The following is a 23,716-nucleotide window of genomic DNA, read 5'->3' on the forward strand; positions in this document are numbered from 1 at the left end:
TGGGCAAGACTGTAAACATGGAGAAAAGTTAAGATGCTTTTGCAGAAGTCCAGATGTGACTTTGAGGACCTAAACGAAGGCAGTGACATTAAGAACTAAGAAGAGGTGACAACTTCAAGATATATTTATGAGATACAGATAGCGCTGTTTATTGACTGTGTGTGATGGGTAGGAGTCAGTGACAACTGTCAGGTTTCTGGTGAAGGTTCTATAGAGTAGGCAGCTGAAAATACAGGTTGTGGCCAAGGAAGGCGCTCTGCACTGGATTTGTAGTTTTGGAAACTACTAACATTATTGCTTGTCTAATTAGTATGATTGTCTAGGATGTGTTCAGGGGAAGTAAAGAGGGCTGAGGATGGAACAGTAGGGAATTACCAACATATAAGAAGCAGAGCAAGGAAATTGGGAGAGTGGCAATGATATCAGTTGCTACTGGCCAAGTAAAATAAGGGCTTAAAATGCCCATCAAGTGCATCACTGAGGGATCACTTGGTAGGAGACGCAAAGGCTGTGTAGTGAGGAGTGAATGGGAATAAGGAAGCAAACACCGTATGCACTGCACATACTGTTTTTTAAAGAACGGCTGTGAAGGAAGAGAATGGACAATAGATAGTGATGAAGGGTGAGGTAAGTTTTTTAAAAAATGGAGAGATTTTTAAGCACAGGCTGTTAGGAACGTGGTTGGAGAGAGGAAGAGAGTGGACAAAAAACAGTAATTGATGGAGGAGCTGAGAGTGACTTATCAGATACAGAGTACAGGTGAAGGGATTATCTTTGGATGGGGCAAGGCCTCTCCCATTGCAGTGGGAAGAAAAAATAAATGTAAGTAAGCTTATAGATAGAGTGGTGGGGAGCTTGGTTTCTCTTACATATAGTTACTTCAAAATAATTCCTCTTTTAAAGCTTCTGAGTAGGGAAGACATACTGAGTGTATCTTTGTTGTGATTGTTAAACAGGAAAGTTCCATGTCCAGGGCACAGTCTCCTCCGGTACCTGCCAGGAAAAATCAGCTTCGTGCAGAAGGTAGAGTGGACTATTAAACCTGTAATCTAGACTATTTCTGTTTTTAACTTTTTGTTTTGAAAAACAGACTCACAAAATATGAAACAGTATAGAGAGGTGCTGTGCACCCTCCCCCCAGCTTCCCTCAGTCGTGCAATATCACAACCAGGAAATTGGCATTGGCATACTCCACAGACCTTAATCAGGTTTCACAGTTTTCACATGCACTAATTTACGTGTGTTTGTGTGTGTGTGTGTGTGTAGTTCTATGCATTTTTATCAAGTATAAGTTGTGTAGCCACCACACAATCACGATACAGAACTGTCCATCACCACGTAGGAACTCCATTGTGCTGCCCCTTTATAGTTACACTCCCCTGTCCCCCCTGCCAAGAATGTTTCTTACCATTTGAAATTCCTGTATTATCAGAAATGTGTTTGTGGGTCTTAATGATGTTCATAAATATGATCTATATATATAAAGCATTAAAAATAACTTTCATAAAAATGTCACTGAGCATTTTAGCTTTATGATAAGTCAGGTTATGTTTAATATTTAACCTTTTATTCGTATACATGTCTTATTTTTCACTTACCAATGTGAATTTGCAGAGGAGAAAAAAAACGTAATTATGGAATTATCAGAAATGAGAAAGCAGCTTCGTAGTGAAGAGCGGCGTCTGCAAGGGCGGTTGCTGCACATGGACAGTGAAGATGAAGTTCATATAAGGCAAGTTTAGAATTGCATTTTTTTTTTTTTTTTTTGTGGTTAGCGGGCCTCTCACTGTCATGGCCTCTCCGGCTGCGGAGCACAGTCTCTGGACGCGCAGGGTCAGTGGCCATGGCTCACGGGCCCAGCCGCTCCGCGGCATGTGGGATCTTCCCAGACCGGGGCACGAACCCATTTCCCCTGCATCAGCAGGCGGACTCTCAACCACTGCGCCACCAGGGAAGCCCTAGAATTGCATTTTTTGTTTGTTCTTGTGTTCTTTTCTGTCAGGATAAGGAATCGGAACATATCCAATAATTCTACAGTTTTGGAACAGGATTAATTATCTTTATCATAAAGCCACATCTGTTAGAATTTTGCATGCTTGAAAAAAGTGTTTAACGGATTATTGGTGAAATTGTAATGACTGAAATAGCCTTTCCCTCCCCCCAAAAGAAATCTAGCTAAATAATTACATTCTAGTGGAGAGACTCAGTATAACTAATTCAAAATAGTGTATGATTTTTTTAGTGTGTTTGCAGTATGTGGTAGGTTTTCTTTCTTTTCTTTTTTGGCAGAACGGCTCTTTCTTTAATTAGCTAATGTGCTATTTAATTCACATTCTTCAATTTTATGTAGATAACATTGCCTTCATAAAACATTTCTTCGCAATTGTAAAATCTATTCACTGTGAAAATATGGGATATTTAATGAATATTGATTTAACCTAATATAAAATATTTAAGCAGAGAATTTTAATTGTCCTTCCGTACTGCCAGTAGTATATTTATGGCAATGGTGATGACAGTAGTGGTGTTGATAGGAGGAAGAAAGAAAAAAAAGAAGAAAGAAGTAGCACTTTCTTGAAGGCAAACCAAAAGTGTTATCCCTAACCATGGCATCTTTAATAGGATTAGTGAAAAATCAGTATTGGGAACAGGCCATTCTTCAAGCTCTATCTTTGAGATAGTTTGCCTCACTACAGAGAAATCACTGAGTGAAAGATAATTGACTAAATTGGGACTCATGTACTGAAGGCAGACGGATGCAGAAGTTCCTTTGTAAGCTAATCTAAGTGATAAGGAAGCCCAAGATAGGAAAGAGATGGTTGAAACAAGACTAGAAGAAGACATAGACTAGACAATTATAAAAACAATCTCCTTACTGTCCCTTTCTCAGTCTTCGAAAAAGTCAGGCATAGAAACTTGGTCCTTGAGAGGAAAATGATAATAGGAATGGAAAACTTCAGAGATGGAATAACCATTCCATCAGCAGTGTATTGTTTTCTGAAATACTTATTTTCCAGCAAAATAACTTAATAGACTACGAAACATTTCTGATCATTTTTGCCAAAAGGACTCATAAATTTTCCAAAGCAATATTCTTCAAACTGCAGGTTGCAGTCTTTTAGTAGGTTGTAAAATCAATGCAGTGGGTAACTACCACATTTTCTTTAAAGAGTGTTTATCTAAAAAAACCCATTTATTTTGGCATAATTTTAGTTTATAGAAAAGTTGCAGACATAGTATAGAGAGTTTCCATACACCCCTCACCTAGTGCTCGCTGTTGTTAACATCTTACATTCCCAGAATATGTTTGTCACAACTAAGAAGCTGACATTGGAACATTACTACAAACTAAATTCCAGACTTTATGGATTTCTCCAGTTTTTCCATCAGTGTCCTTTTTCTGTTCCAGGATTTAGTCAGTACAGGGTACCACACTGCATTTAGTTGTCGCATCTCCTAGTCTCCTCTATTCCGGGACAGTTTTTCAGTCTTTCTTATTTTTCATGATTGTGACAGTCTAGAGGGGTATTGGCCAACTATCCTATAGAATGTCCCCCAGTCTACATTTGTCTGATGTTTTCTCATGATGAGGCTGGGGTTAAGGGGTTTTGGAAAGAATAGCACAGGGTAGCCTTCTCATCACATCGTATCGGCAGGTATGTGACATCCATATGATAGCGCTGGAATCACTAAGTTTACCACACTGGCAAGAATTGAGAGGTGGTGGGAATAAGCTCCATCTCCTGGAGAGGGGTTATCTACATATATTATTTAGAATTCTTCTGTAAGAAAGATTTGTCCCTTCTCCTCTCTTTATTTATTCAGCCATTTATTTATATCACTGTTGTTTCATGTATATTTATTTTGTACTTTGGGTTATAATGTTATTTATAACATTATAACATTATAGTATTATGTTATTTATGTTGTTGCTCAAGTTGTTGCAACTTAGGCCATTGGGAGCTCTTTCATGTTGGCTCCTGTATCTCTTTGATATGTCCCATCCTTTTGTTTCTTGAGCACTTTTTTACTTTCTGTTACTGCAAGATGCTCCAGGCTCATCTTGTATATTCCCTGTCCCCTGCCCTGGAATCAGCCATTTCTCCAAGGAGACCTGGTTCCTCTTGGAGAATGGTATTTAGAAACCAAGCTCTCGGTGGGCACAGCTAGATAGTATATGTATATATACTAAGTCATAAACATTATCTGTAATTGTTCCTGTGTCTATCAATCTGTGTACACATTAAATTCATACTGATATTTCTGACTGTAATCCAGGATGTGGTAGGATTTTAATGTAGCATGTTAACCTGCCTAATTATGCTTTGCTTAGATTTTTGTTGGCATTCTCTAGGCATGTTCTGGCTAAGTAAACAAGGTGAGGAAATTTCAAGATACAGACTGGCTAGGTAATGGAATGTTAACCGAAGGTGGTAATTTTCAACAAATAATTCTTCCATAGTAGGTCAACTACTTCTTAGTAATGGGAGAGGTCAGTATAGTTTTTCTGTATTTACTTTCAAGATGTTATAAATGCCTTAACCTTTGCAGCTTTCCATATTCCAGACATGCATATTCCATTAAATCTAATGGATCATTGACTTTTTATTTTCTTTATTTTCATTCATAAACTGAAGACTGTGCTCTCTTTTGGCAAACCAGTGTAAGAAAGAGAAGCCGGGCAGCTTTTCAGTTTTCTCACTTGCAAATCTTACACAATAATTTCCACCCCATGAGATTCTAGTGAAGAATAAATAAATGTATGTATTTGAAAGCACTTTGTAAATTCTGTGTGCTAACTTAAGTTAGATAATATATGTTAGAATTACCATCATTTAGCAAGAATTGGTTAAATACATTTAACTTCGGGGTAGTGTTCGATATGTATTGTGATCAGCGACATCTCAGTGTTGGCTCTTTATTCCAGTTTTACAAATAGTTTCACAAAAAGAATCTCTTATTCATTAATTAATTCACCATATTATTGAATTCCTAATAGTGCTAGGCACCCCCAGCTCACATGCAAAGAAGAGCTAATAACCTAATTCCTAACTGAACAGCCTACTTAACTATTAGCATTAATGGTATACAGGAGTCCAATTTAATGGCCTCCAAAAGCCTTTTTAGTATTTGTTTTGCATTTTAATGAATCTCTGTTGCAGTTCCTATCCCCCTAGGTGGTTCACTATTAGAGGTCTATGTCAGCCTTGACAAGGTGATTTTGTGGCTTTGGTGAAACCCACCCCATAAAAGGAAACCCCAGGAGAGCAGGGGGCATTGCCTGTGGGGATCCCAGCTCTTCCCATCTAGGTGCTTAGGGAAGATTTAGTGAATAAAGACATGAAGGCAGGAGTCTGGCAAACTTCTAGCTTAGAGCTACATTTTAAAAAATAGAGGGGACCCACCTAGGGCTGAGGGAAACAGCAGCAAATACTTTATTTTCAGGGCTGGAGATACCATCCCCCATCCCTGTTTTCTATTATCATCACTCCCCCAAAGTCCTAGCAGAAAACTCCCTTACTAAGCTACCTGCCTATTTTGCTAACTTCCTAGGTTAACAAAGGAAGAAATATTCTTCCAGAAATAGAGTAGTAATTAACTAATTAGGTATCAAGTTCCCGGAAAGCCCACTGTAAAATTAGTTGCGGGACTGTGGATAATACCTCTTATTTTGGGCAGCATATTTATGCTGTATTTCTCTGTATAATTTCTGTTTTAGGCTGAGGGGAAGGTAACATTTATTGAGACCTAGTACATGTCAAGTACTATGCAGGGTACTTTACAATATATAATTTCATTTAATCTCATGCTCACAACAAGACTAAAAGGGTAGACATTATCTGCATCTTATAGATGGTGCAGTCAAACTTCTAGTAAGTTGCAAAGCTGGTCTTTGAATCTTGGTTTCTTTGACCAAAGACTAATCTTTCTACTACACAAACATTTTAAGGTAAAGCTAACTCATTCTGTTCTTCCAATAAGATACTTTGCTTCTGAGCATTTTGAAAGATTATAATGACCTTATAAATACCGTTTTTTTAAAATTAATTAATTATTTATTTATTTTTGGCTTGTTGGGTCTTCGTTTCTGTGCGAGGGCTTTCTCTAGTTGTGGCAAGCGGGGGCCACTCTTCATCGCAGTGCGTGGGCCTCTCACTGTCGTGGCCTCTCTTGTTGCGGAGCACAAGCTCCAGACACGTAGTCTCAGTAGTTGTGGCTCACGGGCCTAGTTGCTCCGCGGCATGTGGGATCCTCCCAGACCAGGGCCCGAACCCGTGTTCCCTGCATTGGCAGGCAGATTCTCAACCACTGCGCCACCAGGGAAGCCCCCGTTTTTTTAATAGGAGGAATTGAAATAACAGCTACTAGAATAAATTTTTATAATATATTGTGGTGAAAGATGCCAAATTTCTTGTACAGGGAGTTAAATGTCAACTCAGATTTTTTTCCCAGAAGACACTTTTATCGTAATTTGTCATTTTCTACAGGAAAAGAGAAAGGAATCCCATGGATGTATTTGACATGGCCAGACATCGGTTACAGGCTCCAGTCAGAAGACAGTCACCTAAGGGCCTAGACACTACTACTTTTCAGAATATTCATGACTTTAATGAGCTGAAAGATAGAGGTGAGTAGAATGCTGCTATTGTAATGATACAGCAAGAGTGTCCTACCCATATTTAAGTATCTTTAAAGACGTTTGTATCCTTTTTCTAAAGTAAAGTTTCATTTATGGTATATATTTTAAGTGATGCTGAATGAAACTTCTGTATACTCTAGTTCTATACTCTAGTTCTTCAATTTACCAGTCTGGTGGATGGACCTTTAGTTTGGCTATTTTCCTTTGGAGGGCATACAGCTCTTAAAGCCTCAGGAGTGGATTAGATCAGTAAAATAGTGTGAAGAGTGGCACCTGACATGAGTGGAGGATGGACAGCCAGATGAGCTTAGTAAAGAGGTGGAGAAGGCAGAGTCAGTGACTGGAGGTTAAGCAGGAGAATGTGGTGTCCTGAAAGCTGAGGGAAGAGAGTGCATCGGGGAGGAGGGACTATGTAAAATGGAAGGTGTTAGTTGGATCAGAGGTCATTGGTGACCTCAACTAGATCTTTTTTGGTGGAATTATGGGATCAGAAGCCAGTTAGCTTTGGAAATGAGGACTGAATAAATAGGAAGCAAAGTGTTAGAGGCAATGAGCAGAAGAACCCTTGGAAGAAGGGTGGCTGGGAAGGGGAGGAACACAGGGTCTGGAGCTGGAGGAGCTTGTTAGGAAGCTGACGTGAAAGCTGTTACAGGAGGCAGAGGCTTACAACATAGGGGAGGGAGGGAACGTCCTTGAAGAGAGCAGGGTCCCTGAGTAGAAAGGAGGAAATGCAGGACTTTTGAAGGAAGGGAGTAGAGAAGATTTGATGCGGCCACTTAGGAGGAGGAGAGAAAGCTTATTAGGGAAGTAGGATTGCCAAGGTAACAGAGGCTTGGGAGACTGAGAGGAACCAAAATGTTTGTTACCTGTGATTTTTCTTCAGGTGCACTCACAGAGCGGCTGTTGGGATAGAGGAGGCGAGTTGTTGGATGGTGGTTTTATGACCTATACCACATGAATCGGAGTTTACACTTTTCTTCTGCTTCTTATTTTTAAAAGTAATATCTATTTTAGAAAGTTTTGAAAATTTGGGATAGAGGGAAAAATCACTTTACTCAAATCACCTAAATATAAACACAATTAATATTTTGTATATTTACTAGTCTTTCTGAGCTTAATTAAAACAAAAAAGTAAAATAAAAACTAGATGTAATTATTTAATTTTCTTTGTTTTTTTTCACTTAGATATACATGTGTCATCAATTACATATACCATAGTTATGTTTTTATTCTGTCATTTACTGATTACTTATTATATGCCAGGTATTATATTAAGCCAGTAGGTCTCAGGGGCCTTCTTGAGGTCAAAACTATTTTTTTTTTAAACATCTCTACTGGAGTATAATTGCTTTACAAAACTATTTTTATTATAAACTAAGACATTATTTGTCCTTTCATTTTTATTCTCGCCTGTGTGTACAGGTTTTCCAGAGCATATATGGCACATGATGACTTCATTGCTCTGAAGCTAATAGAATATGTTTTTGTATTAATGTTTTAAAAATTTCTTAGGTTTAATTTCTAATAGGATGGGGGGCAGTAAATAAAAGCTCTTTGGGGTCTTTAACTTTTAAGAGGGTAAAGAGGTCTTGAGAACAAAAAGGTTTAAACCCTAAAATTGAGCCATTCATTTCCCTGTTGCCACATCTAGTCCTCATTGAGCATATGACTTAGTTGTTGATGTCTCTTGTTTTTATAGAGAGGAAAATGAGTCTGGAAGTGGGGAAATCAGGCTCCGATCCAAGTTCATGTGTCCAGAGTCTCTTCTGTTAACCTTGCTCTTAATCATTTTCTAATTCTTAGATATTCAGCATGCTTCTCATTTCCCACTATTGTTACCAAATCAGGTCCGGCTGCTTGTCGCTTAAAAAAATCAGTACTCGCAAAAGTTGGTGGAAAGGAAAGTTGTTTTTAATCAGAATGCTGACAATCTGGCGAGATGCTGGACTCAGTGTCCCCCAAAAACCATCCTGAAGATTCTGCTGGGCCATGAAAGTTTTTAAAGGGAAAGAGGGAAGTCATCTCAGTTACTCATTGGGATGGGGGTCAGAGTCATCGCCCCCCCACTGTGTGCAGGCCTGTTGACTACTCATGATCATTCTTTAGTTGCTATTCACACAGTTTGTGAGATTACTGAAGGGGAAGCTAGGGAAGAGATCTGGTCATCTGTTAATTACTTATTCTTCATTTCTACTTCTTTGATCTACAGAAAGAACCAACACATTAGGCAAGGTATTGTGTGATCAAAAGATTTGAAAGGTGTGCTAGGGCTGGAGATGAGGAGAGCATGGGGGTGCCTGGTTTAAGGTTAGTGACAGACAAAGGGGCCTCCTGCAGAGAGCTCTTTCCTGCCAAAAGCTGCTTACAAATCCCCACTTGGCAGAACATCATTCCGTTTCTGTGGGATCATGCATGAAGGTCTTTGTAACTTCTTCAGGCTGACATACGGTGCTGTATTCTTAGGGTGGAAGTTGTCGGCATGGGTCTGTAGCATCTCTTCGCTGGCAGCTGTAGTTGCCCATTTACATATATGGGCAGAACAAGCGACTGCTCAAGGTGGAGCAGTTTATGTCACGGCTGCAGTCTGATCATCATGCAGTCCGCTTTTTCCTTCTGGTGGCAGGTACAGTATCTGTAAAACAACTCAGGAGTGTGCATCAGACACTGAGTCTGTGACTCTGTTGTCCTGATCATTAGCCGCTTGAGCCTGCTCCTTTGTGACTCAGGGAGGCCTGGGAGACTTCAGCTTCTCTATAAACAAGAGGCAGGAGACAAGGAGGGGCCTTTGTACTTGGGTTGGGGGCGGGGCATAGGGTTCTGATTAGTTCCACTGTGGATCGAAAGGAATATTGTCAAGACTTTTTAAATGTATGAACTATATTTTTATTCTCAAGATTTAAAAATTAAGGTTTAACATTTTAATTCTGACCAGTTGATAATTCTTGAACTTGTGGCATAGGTGAATTCTTAGACTGTCATTTCCTGCAAAAATGACATCCCTCCTAAAGCTCCCGGCAGCCTGCATTTATCTTTTCATTTTTTTTGGCATGATACTTACAAATATTAATTGGCCAATAACATTATGGTTTTATTTTTCCAGTGTATTTTAGGGATCGGCTGTGATTCAGTGTCTGGTGGCTGCCTGAGTTACAGCCATCTGAATAATTGCTTGGATGTACCTGCACATAGTGGCAGGCTCTGGGTGGCATCTTGGGGGAGTGGGAAGGTCAGGATGGAGAATGTGGCAGTCAGCTGCTGCTTGCTCTGGGGGCTCCCTTATAATGGTGATAAGTTTGTGAAAAGGCATTTATTTAAAGAATGTTAATTTTGTGTTCATTAGTTTTATGATGATGTCCTTTGACTTTGTTGATTGATGTCTCGTTATTTATACTGCTCCTATTTATAGTGAAGTTTTATAAAATCTCATTTGGAAACAATATTTAACTTGGTTATATAACTTATTTTTGTACCAGATTCAGAAACACGAGTTGATTTGAAATTTATGTACCCGGATCCTCCAAGAGATTATCATACCTTAGAGATTCAGCAGCAAGCCTTGCTAAGAGAGCAGCAGAAGAGACTGAATAGAATAAAAATGCAGGAAGCTGCTGAAGGTAAGAAATAATCATTGCTGTTTCACAGTTTCAATGGGTTGTTTTTTTGTTGGCTTTCTCAGTCTCTGGTATTGATTTCAATCCGAGGCAGGCTCCCTCCACTGGCAGCTCCACACTCACATGCCCCTTTTGGCCTATAGTCCCTGAGAAGAGTAAGTCCCAGAGAGGGCTGTGATTGGCTTGACTGGGGTATGTTATTTGTGCACGGGAGGGGTCCAGCCACTCATGATAGCCTGGAGGATTGAGTACCTTGACTAGGCCAGGTGGTATCTGCATCAGGGTAAGGAATGCTGGGCAGACACATTGGTGTCCTATGGGACATTTCTCTACTGTGTGTGTCTGTGAGTTTTGATATAGCATAAAATCTGTAAAGCTTCAGACTGGGCTATGAGTATATTTCTTTGTAATTAGCCAATCAACAGATACTTACTGAGTGCCTACTGTGAGCCTGGGTAGTGACCTATATCCAGGGTATATGGTGATGAATGAAATATGCCACTGCTCTCAAGGGGCTTATACTCTGTTGGAGAATTTAGATGCTTAAAAAGTGTGAGTGTGATGAATGTTGCAAAGGAGATATCTAGGGTCCCTTGGGAGTGTGTAACTGGGGGTGGGGTGGGCAGGCACCTAGACGTGGAGTGGAGCTAGTGGCCTCAGAGAACATCAGTGGGCCCTATTGACCCGGGTGTCCTGCATGACCTTCACACACATCTCACCAGCTTTGCCTGCCTTCAGGTCATTGAGTGCAGCCATGGAAAATGAGTCATAAAAATGCAGCAGTTAGGTAACAAGAATAGAAGGAGATGGTCCTAGCAGTTATTTTCAGGAAAATTCAAAACCCTACCTTATTAGCAGGCTTGTCTGATGTACAGAATCTGAAGAACCTATTTTTGACTACATGAGAGTATCACAGGAGTAAGTGATGTACCACTTTAGGCCCTGATCACAGGTCAAGGCTTCAGTAAAGACTGACAGGGAAAGTCTTCCCTCCATCTTGCATAGAATTTTTAACAGTGGTCTCACTGATCACCCTCTGACAGCAGAGTAACCCAAAGTCTGTGATAAATAGTAGGCATATCATCAGGAGAGAAGAGAGAAGCAAGTACAGTCTTCAACCTTTACACCCATTTTGGTGGCATTTTTCCTTAGGAGACCCAACTGATGATCTGATCTGGTGTGATCTTGGCAACTTGCTCTGATTAGCCCAAAAGTAGTCCCCATGTGGAAATAAGTCCATTTTGGGACTGAGGGTATCCATTCCCTACAGCAACTACCCCACAACTTCTACCAAACATTGTGATGACTTAATTCATAAGAATATGGTTTAACTATAAAACAATCAAAAATGTGGGTATAAAATATTTTAAGGAATACAGGCTATCATTGGCAGCCTATTTATTCCCACAGGCAGTAGCTAAAAGGATCAAGTGCACTATTGAGAGGAACACATAGGAACCCTGGTCATATCAGAGGGGCCTTTGGGTTACCTGATCCAAAATCTTTGCCCCGGAACCAGGTGCCTGGAGTTGAATTCAGTTTCCTTCAATTCCACGTGAGGGAGTTGTTTAACTCTTCTCAACAATTTTCTACACAGATTGTAGAAATATTAGGGGAGATGGTTATTTTTCTATAGGCATCAGTTTTAAATTCACAATGATTTTACTTTTTATATTTATTACATGTGAATGGGAGAATTTTATCCAACTAGAATGGATTGGACGCTGGGTTATATTTATTAATAAACAAGTAGTATCTTAAAAAATTCTGAAATGTGATCATTGAAAAGTAATCTCTAGTAAAGAGTTAATTACAAAAGCTATTCTATTTTTTTTTTTTTGTGGTACGCGGGCCTCCCACTGTTGTGGCCTCTCCCGTTGCGGAGCACAGGCTCCGGACGCGCAGGCTCAGCGGCCATGGCTCACGGGCCCAGCCGCTCCGCGGCATGTGGGATCTTCCTGGACCGGGGCACGAACCTGTGTCCCCTGCATTGGCAGGTGGACTCTCAACCACTGCGCCACCAGGGAAGCCCTACAAGAGCTATTCTAAAATTTATTTTTGTTTTAAAAGTATTTTCTAACCTTTTAATTTGTTTTTGCTCTCCATTGGCTACAGTTGACTTGGATGCTGTCCCAAGCACTAAAGTACAAGACCACAGAATGGTAAGAAAAGTTATAATTTTTCAAGCTAGTTTGTGGGTGATAGAAATTTTTAGGAGTATGGTAAGTGAGTATTCCAATTTTGAATTCTTCAGGAATATTGAGTTAAGAAAGAATTTAAAACTTGTCCCATCAGTGTAGTGGGTAGCTAAGGAGATATTAGTGTAATATGTAGAGGAAGCATATTGTAATGAGTAAGAACAAGACTCTAGGGCTAGGCTGTTCAAGTTAGTCTGTTTTTAGCTGTGTGACTTCAGGCAAGGTATTTAATCTTTCTTTGCCTCAGTTTCCTAATCTGTAAAGTGGGATGATAGTGTTTATCTCTGAGGGTGGCTGTAAGATTAAAATCAATTAATATCTGCAGGCACTTAGGGACAGGCCTAGCATGTAGTAATTTCTATATAAATGTTTATTAACTAAATAAAAAATAGCTCAAAGGCTGTTGTGAGGATTAAATGAGATAATATATTAAAAGCCCTTATAGGGCCTGTCCCATAATGAGTGAGGTCAGTTAGCAGCAGCAGTGGAAGTAAGAGTCTAATCCATGTAGTGGTGAGACCTGTCAAGAAGCTAAGCAAGGTAAGGGCACAACTCTTATCCTGAGGAAGGGACTCTCAAGCACAGACTGAACAAAAGGAAGGGGATGAGCCAGTTTTCATTCAACAAATATTTGTTAAATACTTACTGTGGACCAGCTAATATTCTAGGTGTTTGTGGGCACAGGAGTGAACAAAAGGAACAAAAATCTTTGTCCTATGAGGGCTTACTTTCTAGAAAGAAAGAGAGACAATAGACAAATAAAATACTTAGTATGTTGAATCGTGGGGCTCTGGAGAAAATGATAGCTGGGAAGGGGGCACCGGGAGGACTAGAAGGAAGGGTTTACAGTCTGAAGGACAGTGAGCAGGGAAGGCCTCACTGTGAGTGGGTAACATTTGAGAAAGGACGTCAGGGAGGTGTCGTGTGAAATATCGGGGGACACATCTGGAGGAAGAACCTCTCAGGCAGAGGCCCCGGGCAGGAGTGAGCCTCATGTGTACCAGGAGAGCGGGAGTCCCGGGGAGCCTGGACCTCCAGGAGCAGGGGTGGGTGGGAACAAATGAGGCAGAGAGCGGGTGATGAGCAGCAGAGCCTCAGGGGGCCTTAGGGTATTGCCTTTTATGCTGTGAATGTGATGAGAGGCTTCCAAAGTTTTGAGCAGAGGAGTGACATGATTGGTTTCATGTTTTAACAACTGACTGCCATTCACTGAGAATAGACTGAGGGGGACAGGAGGCTACTGCTATAATCTAATTAAGAGATAAGGTGCTTTGGCCTGGAGTGGGAGCAGTGGAAGTCGTAAGTGGTTGGATTTACTTTGAAAGGAGATAGGATTTTTGACATATTGGATGTGGGGCATGAGAGGAGTCAAAGGTGGACTTCAAGGTTTTTGGTTGCAGTTGCTATTTACAGAGATGAAGAAGCAGGAAAAACGGGTTTCAGGGTGAGGGAGAAGGTCAGGAACTTAGTTATAGTCATGGTAAGTTTGAGATGCCTGCTAGACAAATAGTTGGAGCTGGTGAGTAGATGGGTAAGAGAGAGAGTTTGAGGAAAGACTGAGGTTGAAAATAAATTTAATCTTCCCCCACACTAATGATACAGGTAGTATTATCCCCATTTTCAGATTATAAAAGTAAGACTCAGCTAGGCTGTTAGTTGCCCAGCGTTACCAGTTGGTAGCTGTTGGTGCTTGGTTTTGAAGTGATAATGGTGATAACAACGTTGCAGTAGCAACACTCTGTACGTGCACGAGGTACCTGACATTTATTTGCTCTGAAGTTCACAAGGTATGCTTATCCCCATTTTACATAAGAGGAAACTGCTAGCCATGGCCACACAGCCAGTGAGCAGAAAAGCCCATGTCTGAATGCAGGCTGGACTCCGGAGCCCCTCCCTGTCCCTGTACCACATTGCTTGAGATGCATGGACACCTTTTCTGAATACCCTGTAGGTTTCTTTGTATGTGGCAGCCATATTTCTCAGTGAAAAATACTGAAATTTAACTTCTGGGATTTTGATCAAAATCCTGGACTAATAACACCATATTTTGCTGAGTAGAAACTGAGCATAAGCCAACAGTTTAACATGGCTGTTACAAAAAAAGCTAAAAAGTTTTGGGTTCACCTTCCTAGGAACTGGATTATATGGAAAACGCAAGGTGAAACTGGGGAAGAGTGTCAGGGAGAGGATAGGGCTGAGGTGGGCCTTGATCACTCTCTCCTGTGTGTGAAGAACTGTGATGCAGAAGAGAAGCTGGGCAGTGTGTATGCAGTGCTAAGAACAGCTGGTGAATATTAGATGCTATTATTACCATTACTGTCATGCTAGAAAGCAGACGTAGTCAGTGCGTGTTAAATGTAAAAGAATTTAGTACATGGAAGAACTCAGTGAAAGAGAACTTTCCGATAACCAATGCTATGTCTCAGTGGAGTGCACTTCCTTAGAAATTAATGGACAGCTCTTCACTGGAGTATGCTAGCACATCCTAGAAATCTGGAAGGGAAGTGCAGGGAGGTGGTGTTGGGTGACTTTAGGTTCCTTCCAGTATGTAAGGTGACATTATTGTAAAACTCTCTGTATGTAAATTTCTTACCTCTAATTTGAGAGCTCATTACAAGCCCAACCCTAGCATTATTTTTTCGCTACTCCTATATCCCTATCTGTGCTATGCCTTTGTGACAGCTGCTGTCACGAGGGGCTCTCATTATCTGAGGGTATGCCTCTCCCCCATGGGACTGTGATCCACTCCAGAACAGAAACTCTTACTCATCTTTGTATCTCCAGTTCCTAACACAGAGGAAAATAATAAGTGCACTAAACAGATTTATTGAGAGAATGAATAAATCTCGACAGTGGTTTAAAGACTTTTAAAGTGGGTTCACTGCTTCGTACTCTATTATATTTTTATCAGCAATAATGTAACTCTTAATAAAAGGTCTTTCCTGTATTTTCTGGGCGTTGGAATGTGGTGGAGGAGGGAAGCAGCCAGTTCTACCTCACCCTGTCCTCTTTTGCTAATTTTGGGGAGAGTGTGGAGACTTGTGCCTTAGTACAAATTTGCTGTTTTTCCACACAGGACTAATAAAAATAGTCATTAATATATGATGTTTCTTTTAGCCCAGAGATGACACTAATGATTTCTTGAAAAATTCATTACTGGAATCTGATAGTGCTTTTATTGGTGAGTATATTTATTTTACCAACCTATTTCTTTAAATATTAAGCCCTATTTATACTTAAGTGTTTTTCTCCATACTTAAAAAATCAGTACTTTACTCTTTGTTGTGCAAGATGGTAAAAAAAAAAAAGGAATATTTTGTTTTACTAATAATCATCAAATATAACTTAACAAAATTTTCAAAATCAGATACTTAATACAAACACACAAATGAGTACAAGTAAAACTGGGGAAATCTGAATAAGATTGGAGGATTTTATCAGTATCAGTGTCTTGGGTGTGAGGCTGTTGCTCCTGCTGTACAGAATGCTACCGTTGTGGGGAACGAGGCAAACTGTACAAGGGGTCTCCCTTACTGCTTACAAGTGCATGTGAATACACAGTTATCTTAATAAATATTTTAATTTTAACAAGCCATAAGAATATAACTTAGTCTTGAGAAGATATGTGAAGGTACATGTACTGTAATAGACACTTATAGTTGTGTACTCTGAACATAAGCATTTCTGCTATCCTAGGGCCATCAGGGAATTCTCCCTTCTACATGTTAGTTTTATTTCATGTCTATTATTTTGTATTTTCAAGTGATCAACGTTCCAAACTAGCCTATATTTCTTTCTCAGTTTTTTCTTTTCTAATGAGTTTTTTCTTTTGCAAGGAAGTCACAGTGTGGAGAGTGAGTAAAGATAGAGAAATCAGTAGGAAATAGGGATGGGAAGATAGCTCATTAGACGTCAGGGAAATGTGACCAGTTCCTGCTAATAATGAAGACAGTCTGGGGCACTCAAGACAGTGGCTCGGAATATTTCATTACATAGACCTTATACTAGACCAAAGATATGCAGTCTGTCTTGATTAATGGTCACCACAAGCATCCCCTAGTCATGACTGTTGCCACTGTTCTGATGAGTGTGGGTAAGGCTGGTAGTGTGAATGCTTTCCTTTTTTTTTTTTGAGAAGTCACAATCTGCCAAATACAATTTGAATAGGCCTACATCTTTTAAAGAAATTGAGGTGGGGAAGTGGAGAAATGTTGGTCAAAGAGTACAAACTTTCATTTATAAGTTGAATATCTGGGGATATAATGGACAGCATGGCAACTATAGTTAATAATACTGTATTTTATACTTGAAAGTTGTTATGAGAGTAGAACTTTAATGCTCTTACCATAACAACAATAATAACAACAAAGTGGTAATCATGTGAGGTGAAGGATGTGTAAACTAGCCTTATTGTGGTAAACATTTCACAATCCTCACATTGTGCTCCTTAAACTCACACAGTATGTCAATTATATCTCAATAAAGCTAGGAAAAAGCCCCAAATTGACTGTAATAACAATAAAAAAAGAAATTGAATCAATAATTAATAACCTTCCAAAACAGAAAACACCAGGCCCAGATGGGTTCAGTGGTGAATTCTACCAAACATTTATTGAAGACTTATACCAATTCTCTACAGCCTCTTCTAGAAGATAGAAATAGATGGAATACTCCTAACTCATTCTCTGTGGCCAGCATTACTCTAATACCCAAACCAGACAAAGACATCATAAGAAAAGAAAACTGTAGATCAGTAGCAAATCGAATCCAACAATGTATAAAGAGAATTATACACCATGACTAAGTAGGATTTATACCAGTTATGCAAAACTGGGTTACATTCAGTATAATTCATTCAAATATAATTCATTGCTTTAACAGGCTAAAGAAAAAAATCTTCATTATCATCATTATCAATAGATGCAGAAGGATTAAACAAAATCCAACACCTTGTTCATGATAATTGTCAGCAAACTTAGAGGGGGACTTCCTCAACTCCCTAGAGAACATCAACAAAAAACCTACAGCTAGCATTTAGTGATGAGACACTAGCAACTTTTCTAAGATAAGAAACAAGATGAAGATGTCCCCTCTTACCACTCCTCAACGTCATTATGGAAGTCCTAGCTAATTCAGTAAGGCAAGAAAAGGAAATAAAAGGTACACAGATTGGGAAAGGATAAATAATACTGCCTTTGTGCACAGATGACATGATTGTAGGAAATGTGAAAGAATCAATCCCCCACCACCAGAAACCCCCCCCCATATTAATAAGCAGTTATAGCAAGCTTGCAGAATACCAGGTTAATACACAAGTCAATCATTTTCCAATATACCAGCAATGAACAAGTAGAATTTGAAATTTAAATGCAACATCATTTACATTAGCACCCCCCCCCCAAAAGAAACATTTAGATGAAAATCTTACAAAACATGTACAAGATCTATATAAGGACAACTACAGAACTCTCATCAAAGAAATAAAATAACTAAATAAATGGGGAAATATTCCATGTTCATGGATTGGGAGACAGTATTGTCAAGATGTCAGTTCTTCCCAACTTGATCTATAGATTCAATGCAATCCCAATTAAAAATCCCAGCAAGTTATATTGTGTATATCAACGAACTGATTCTAAAGTTTATATGGAGAGGCAAAATACCCAGAATATCCAACAGAATACTGAAGAAGAAAGAACAGTCAGAGAACTTTCTATAAAGTTACAGTAATCAAGACAGTGTGGTATTGGCAAAAGAACAGACAAATAGATCAGTGGAACAGAATAAATACCCTAGAAATAGACCCAAACAAGTATAGTTAACTGTTCTTTGACAAAAGAACAAAGGCAGTACAGTAGAGAAAAGATTGGACATCTACATGCAAAAAAGTGAATCTAGACACAGACGTTACACCCTTCAAAAAAATCAACTCAAAACAGACCACAGAGCTTCCCTGGTGGCACAGTGGTTGGGGGTCCACCTGCCGATGCAGGGGATGCGGGTTCGTGCCCCGGGCTGGGAAGATCCCACATGCCGTGGAGTGGCTGAGCCTGCAAGTCAGGAGCCTGTGCTCCACACCGGGGAGGCCACGACGGTGGGAGGCCCACGTACCGCAAAAAAAAACCAAACAAAAACCAAAATGGACCACAGACCTAAAGGAATCAGGCTCCCTGACTTCAGACTATACTACAAAGCTACAGTAATCAGAACAGTATGGTACTGGCACAAAAACAGAAATATAGATCAACGAAACAGGATGGAAAGCCTAGAGATAAACCCACGCACATATGGTCACCTAATCTATGACAGAGGAGGCAACAACATGTGATAGAGAAAAGACAGTCTCTTCAATAAGTGGTGGTGGGAAAACTGGACAGCTACCTGTAGAAGAATGAAATTAGAACACTCCCTAACACCATACACAAAAATAAACTCAAAATGGATTAAGGACCTAAATGTTAAGACTGGACACTGTAAAACTCTTAGTGGACCGCCTGGAGGGGTGGGATAGGGAGGATGGGAGGGAGGGAGGGAGACGCAAGAGGGAAGAGATATGGGAACATATGTATATGTATAACTGATTCACTTTGTTATAAAGCAGAAACTAACACACCATTGTAAAGCAGTTATACTCCAATAAAGATGTAAAAAATAAAACTCTCAGAGGAAAACATAGGCAGAACACTCTGACATAAATCACAGCAAGATCTTTTTTGATCCACCTCCTAGAGTAATGAAAACAAAAACAAATGGGATTGAAACTTAAAAGCCTTTGCACAGCAAAGGAAACCATAAACAAAACAAAAAGACAACCCACAGAATGGGAGAAAATATTTGCAAACGAAGCAACCAACAAGGGATTAATCTCCAGAATATGCAAACAGCTCATGCAGTTCAGTATCCAAAAAACAACCCAATCAAAAACTGGGTGGAAGATCTAAATAGACATTTCTCCAAAGAAGACATACAGATGGCTAAAAAGCACATGAAAAGATGCTCAACATACTAATGATTAGAAAAATGCAAATCAAAATTACGAGGTATCACCTCACACCAGTCAGAATGGCCGTCATCAAAAAATCTACAATGAATGGTGGAGAGGGTGTGAAGAAAAGGGAACCCTCCTACACTGTTGGTGGGAATGTAAATTGGTATAGCCAATATGGAGAACAGTATGGAGGTTCCTTAAAAAACTAAAAATAGAACTACCATATGACTCAGCAATCCCACTCCTGGGCATATACCCGGAGAAAACCATAATTCAAAAAGATACATGCACTCCAGTTTTCACTGCAGCAGTATTTACAATAGTCAGGACATGGAAGCAACCTAAATGTCCATCAGCAGAGGAACGGATGAAGAAGATGTGGTATATATATACAGATACAGTGGACTATCACTCAGCCATAAAAAAGAACAAAATAATGCCATTTGCAGCAACATGGATGGACCTAAAGATCATCATACTGAGTGAAGTCAGAGAAAGATAAATATCATATGATATTGCTTATATGTGGAATCTCAAAAAAAAAAAAAAAAGGGTACAAATGAACTTTTTTACAAACCAGAAGTAGAGTCACAGATGTAGAAAACAAACTTTTACCAGGGGATAAGTGGGGCAGGGGGAGGGATAAATTGGGAGACTGGGATTGACATATACACACTATTATATATAAAATAGATAACCCGCTGTACAGCACAGGGAACTCTGTAATGACCTATATGGGAAAAGGATCTAAAAAAAAAGTGGATATATGTATATATATAACTGATTCACTTTGCTGTATACCTGAAACTATCACAACATTGTAAATCAACCATACTCCAATAAAGATTAAAAAAAAAAAAAAGGACCATAGACCTAAATGTAAAATGCAAAAACTATAAAACTCCTAGAAGATAACATTGGAGAAAACCTACAAGAACTTGGGCATGGCAATGGCTTTTTAGATTCAATGCCAGAGCACAATCTACGAGAGAAATAATAGATAAACTAGACTTCATCAAAATTAAACTTTAGTGCTCTGCGAATGACGATATCAAGAGAATAAGACAAACCATAGACTGGAAGAAAATATTTGCAGAAGACACATCTGACAAAGGACTCTTATCCAAAGTACACAAAGAACTCTTAAAACTCAACAAGAAAAGAAACAACCCAATTAAAAGATGGGCAAAAGATCCAGACACTTCACCACAGACAGATGGCAAATAAGCATATGAAAAGGTGCTCCACATCATTTGTCATCAGGGAAATGCAAATCATGTGTCATCAGGGAAATTCAAATTAACACAAGAGATACCACTGCATACCTATTAGAATGGCCATGGGACTTCCCTGATGGTCCAGTAGTTAAGAGTCTGCCTTTCAGCACAGGGGACATGGGTTTGATCCCTGGTGGGGGAACTAAGATCCCACATGCCCCAGGGTAACTAAGCCTGTCAGCTCTGGAGCCTGTACACCACAACTGCTGAGCCTGTGTGCCACAATGAAAGATCCTGCATGCTGCAGCTAAGACCTGACACAGCCAAATAAATTTTTTTTTTTTTTTTTTGCGGTACGCGGGCCTCCCACTGTTGTGGCCTCTCCCGTTGCGGAGCACAGGCTCTGGACGCGCAGGCTCAGCAGCCATGGCTCATGGGCCCAGCCGCTCCGTGGCATGTGGGATCCTCCCGGACTGGGGCACGAACCCGTGTCCCCTGCATCGGCAGGCGGACTCTCAACCACTGCGCCACCAGGGAAGCCCTTAAGTTTTAATTTTTTCAAAATAAAGTTGGGGAAAAAATTCTAAATGTTTTAAGTAATATATTCAACTCCATGGTCAAATAGGCTGTTGGCCCACTTTGAATGGCTGTGATCCAAAAGAATGACAATTCCAAGTGTTGGTGAGGATGTGGGCACACTAGAACCTTCTTACAATGTGAAATGGTTCTACCTCCTCCAAATGCTAAACATAGTTACCATAACACCCAGCAATTTCACTCCTAGGGAATATACCCCAAAGGGATGAAAACATATGGCCACAAAAAGACATGTACATGAACATTCATAGTAACATTATTAATAATCTCCAACGAAAAACAGTTCAAATGTCCATCAACTGGTGAGTGCATAGGCAAAATGAGAGATATCCATATGGCATAGTATTACTCAGCAGTAAAAACAACAAAAAACAAACAGAAAAGAACTACAGTTGACCCTTAACAACATGGGTTTAACTACATAGGTCCACTGAATAGAGTTTTTTCAATAAATATAGTACCTGTATTTCCATTTTACAGATCTTTAAACTTAAGTGTGGGGGAAGTCTGTGTTTGATTAGAGATCACAGTATTTGGAATCTTTAGAAGTAGGGTTTGAGTCCTGATTCAGTCCACACTGTTTCAGCTTCCTGCCCTTGGGTGAGTCATTTATCATTTCCTTTGTTTTTGAGGCAGATAGCAGTATGTGGATTTTCAACTGCACAGGGGGTCGGCATCCCAATCACCATGTTGTTCAAGGGTCAACTGTACTGATACATGGTACAACATAGATGAACCTCAAACACATGCTAAGTGACAGACACAAAATATTACATTGTATAACTCCATTTATATGGAATCTCAGGAATGGTAAGTCTCCAGACTGAAGGCAGATCAGTGTTCACATGGGGTTGGCAGGTGGGAGTAGGGAGTGATTTTGCCAGTGAGCACAGGGGAACTTTTTGAGCTGATAGAAATGTTGTAAAACTTTGTAGTGATTGCGCAATTCTATAAAAATCACTGAACTATGAACATTTAGAGTGGGTGAATTTTACTGTATGTTAAATAACATCTTAATAAAGCTATTAAAAGACAGTCTTGGTTTAGCTCTGAATAAAACCATGTGAAATGGTGGATGTTTAAGGCTTCTCCCCGTGCGGCCTCTAGGTGCGTATGGCGAGACATATCCTGCCATCGAGGATGACGCCCTCCCTCTGCCATCACAGCTGCCCTCTGCGAGGGAGCGCAGGAGGAACAAACTGAAAGGACTCGACTTTGTATGTATGATATGTCCTTTTCTTTCTTCGAGTTTAGGAACGAGAGGTCTGGGTTCTGACCCATGCTAAATTGGTGTAGTCCAATGAAGAGAGAACTTGCTCTGGAATAAGGTGGACATTGGTCTGAACCTAGGCTCTACCACCAAATACTGGATGACCGTGAGCAGGTTATTGGACTCAAAAGGTCATCTGAGTTACAGCATACCTGTAACATTCCTTTTATTGCTGAGTAATATTTCATTGTATGGATATTCCACTATTGTTTATCCATTCAACAACTGATGGACATTTGGGTTGTTCACACTTTTTCTGTTATGAATACTGCTGCTTTTAACATTTGCATACAAATTTTATAATGTTTTCATTTCTTTTGCTTGTGTGTGTGTATACACACACATACCTAAGAGTAGAATTGTTGGGTTACATACTAACTACATTTAACATTTTGAGGAACTGCCAGACTGTTTGTTTTCCAAAGTGGCTGCACCGTTTTACATTCCCACCAACAGTCTATGAAGGTTCCAGTTTCTCTACAGGCTGGCCAACATTTGTTAGCGAGTGTAAAGTGATATCTCATTGTGGGTTTGATTTGTATTTTCTTGATTAATGATGTTGAACATCCTTTCTTGTGCTTCTTAGCCATTTGTCGATCTTCTTTGGAGACAGGTCTATTCAAATCCTTTGCCCATTTTCAAATCAGGTTGTCTTTTTATTGTTGAGTCCTAAGTTCTTTATAGATTCTGGATACAAGTCCTATATTAGATATATGACTTGCAGATATTTTCTTGATGGTGTCCATCGAAACACAGAAGCTTCTAATCTTGACAGAGGTACAGCTTATCAATCTTCTTTTTTTGCTTGTGCTTTTGGTGTCGTATCTAAGAAACCACTGCCTAACCCAAGATCATGAAAGTTACTTCTGTGTTTACTTCTAAGAGCTTCATAGTTTTTGCTCTAAAAGTTACATCAGTGAATCCACTTTGAGCTAATTTTTGCAAATGGTGTGAGGTATAGGGGTCCAAATTCATTATTTACACGTGGATATTGTTATTCTGGTACCATTTGTTGAAAAGACTCTTCTTTCCCCTAGTGAATTTTATTGGCTTTTCTGCCCGTAAGTATAAGGGCTTATTTCTGGACTCTTCTGTTCCATTCACCTATGTCTATCCTTATGCCAGTACTACCCTGTCTTGATTTTTAAAAAAATATATTTTATTTTTGGCTGCATTGGATCTTCGTTGCTGCACA

The 23,716-nt window shown here is 39.7% G+C and overlaps 1 protein-coding gene across 1 annotated transcript in view; it reads left to right on the forward strand.

Moving 5' to 3' along the window:
* Positions 1-23,716, forward strand: part of CSPP1 (centrosome and spindle pole associated protein 1) — a 115,319-nt gene that overhangs the window by 88,215 nt on the left and 3,388 nt on the right. Inside the window, exons 21-27 of the mRNA XM_082858650.1 lie at positions 957-1,023; positions 1,615-1,732; positions 6,489-6,628; positions 10,114-10,254; positions 12,367-12,413; positions 15,567-15,630; positions 22,359-22,468. Of these exons, the coding sequence (XP_082714776.1) occupies positions 957-1,023; positions 1,615-1,732; positions 6,489-6,628; positions 10,114-10,254; positions 12,367-12,413; positions 15,567-15,630; positions 22,359-22,468 (687 nt within the window). The remainder of the gene's footprint in view (positions 1-956; positions 1,024-1,614; positions 1,733-6,488; positions 6,629-10,113; positions 10,255-12,366; positions 12,414-15,566; positions 15,631-22,358; positions 22,469-23,716) is intronic.

This window comes from Leucopleurus acutus (genome assembly GCF_964270905.1).
Source record: "Leucopleurus acutus genome assembly, chromosome: 17".
NCBI classification, from domain to species: Eukaryota; Metazoa; Chordata; class Mammalia; order Artiodactyla; family Delphinidae; genus Leucopleurus; species Leucopleurus acutus.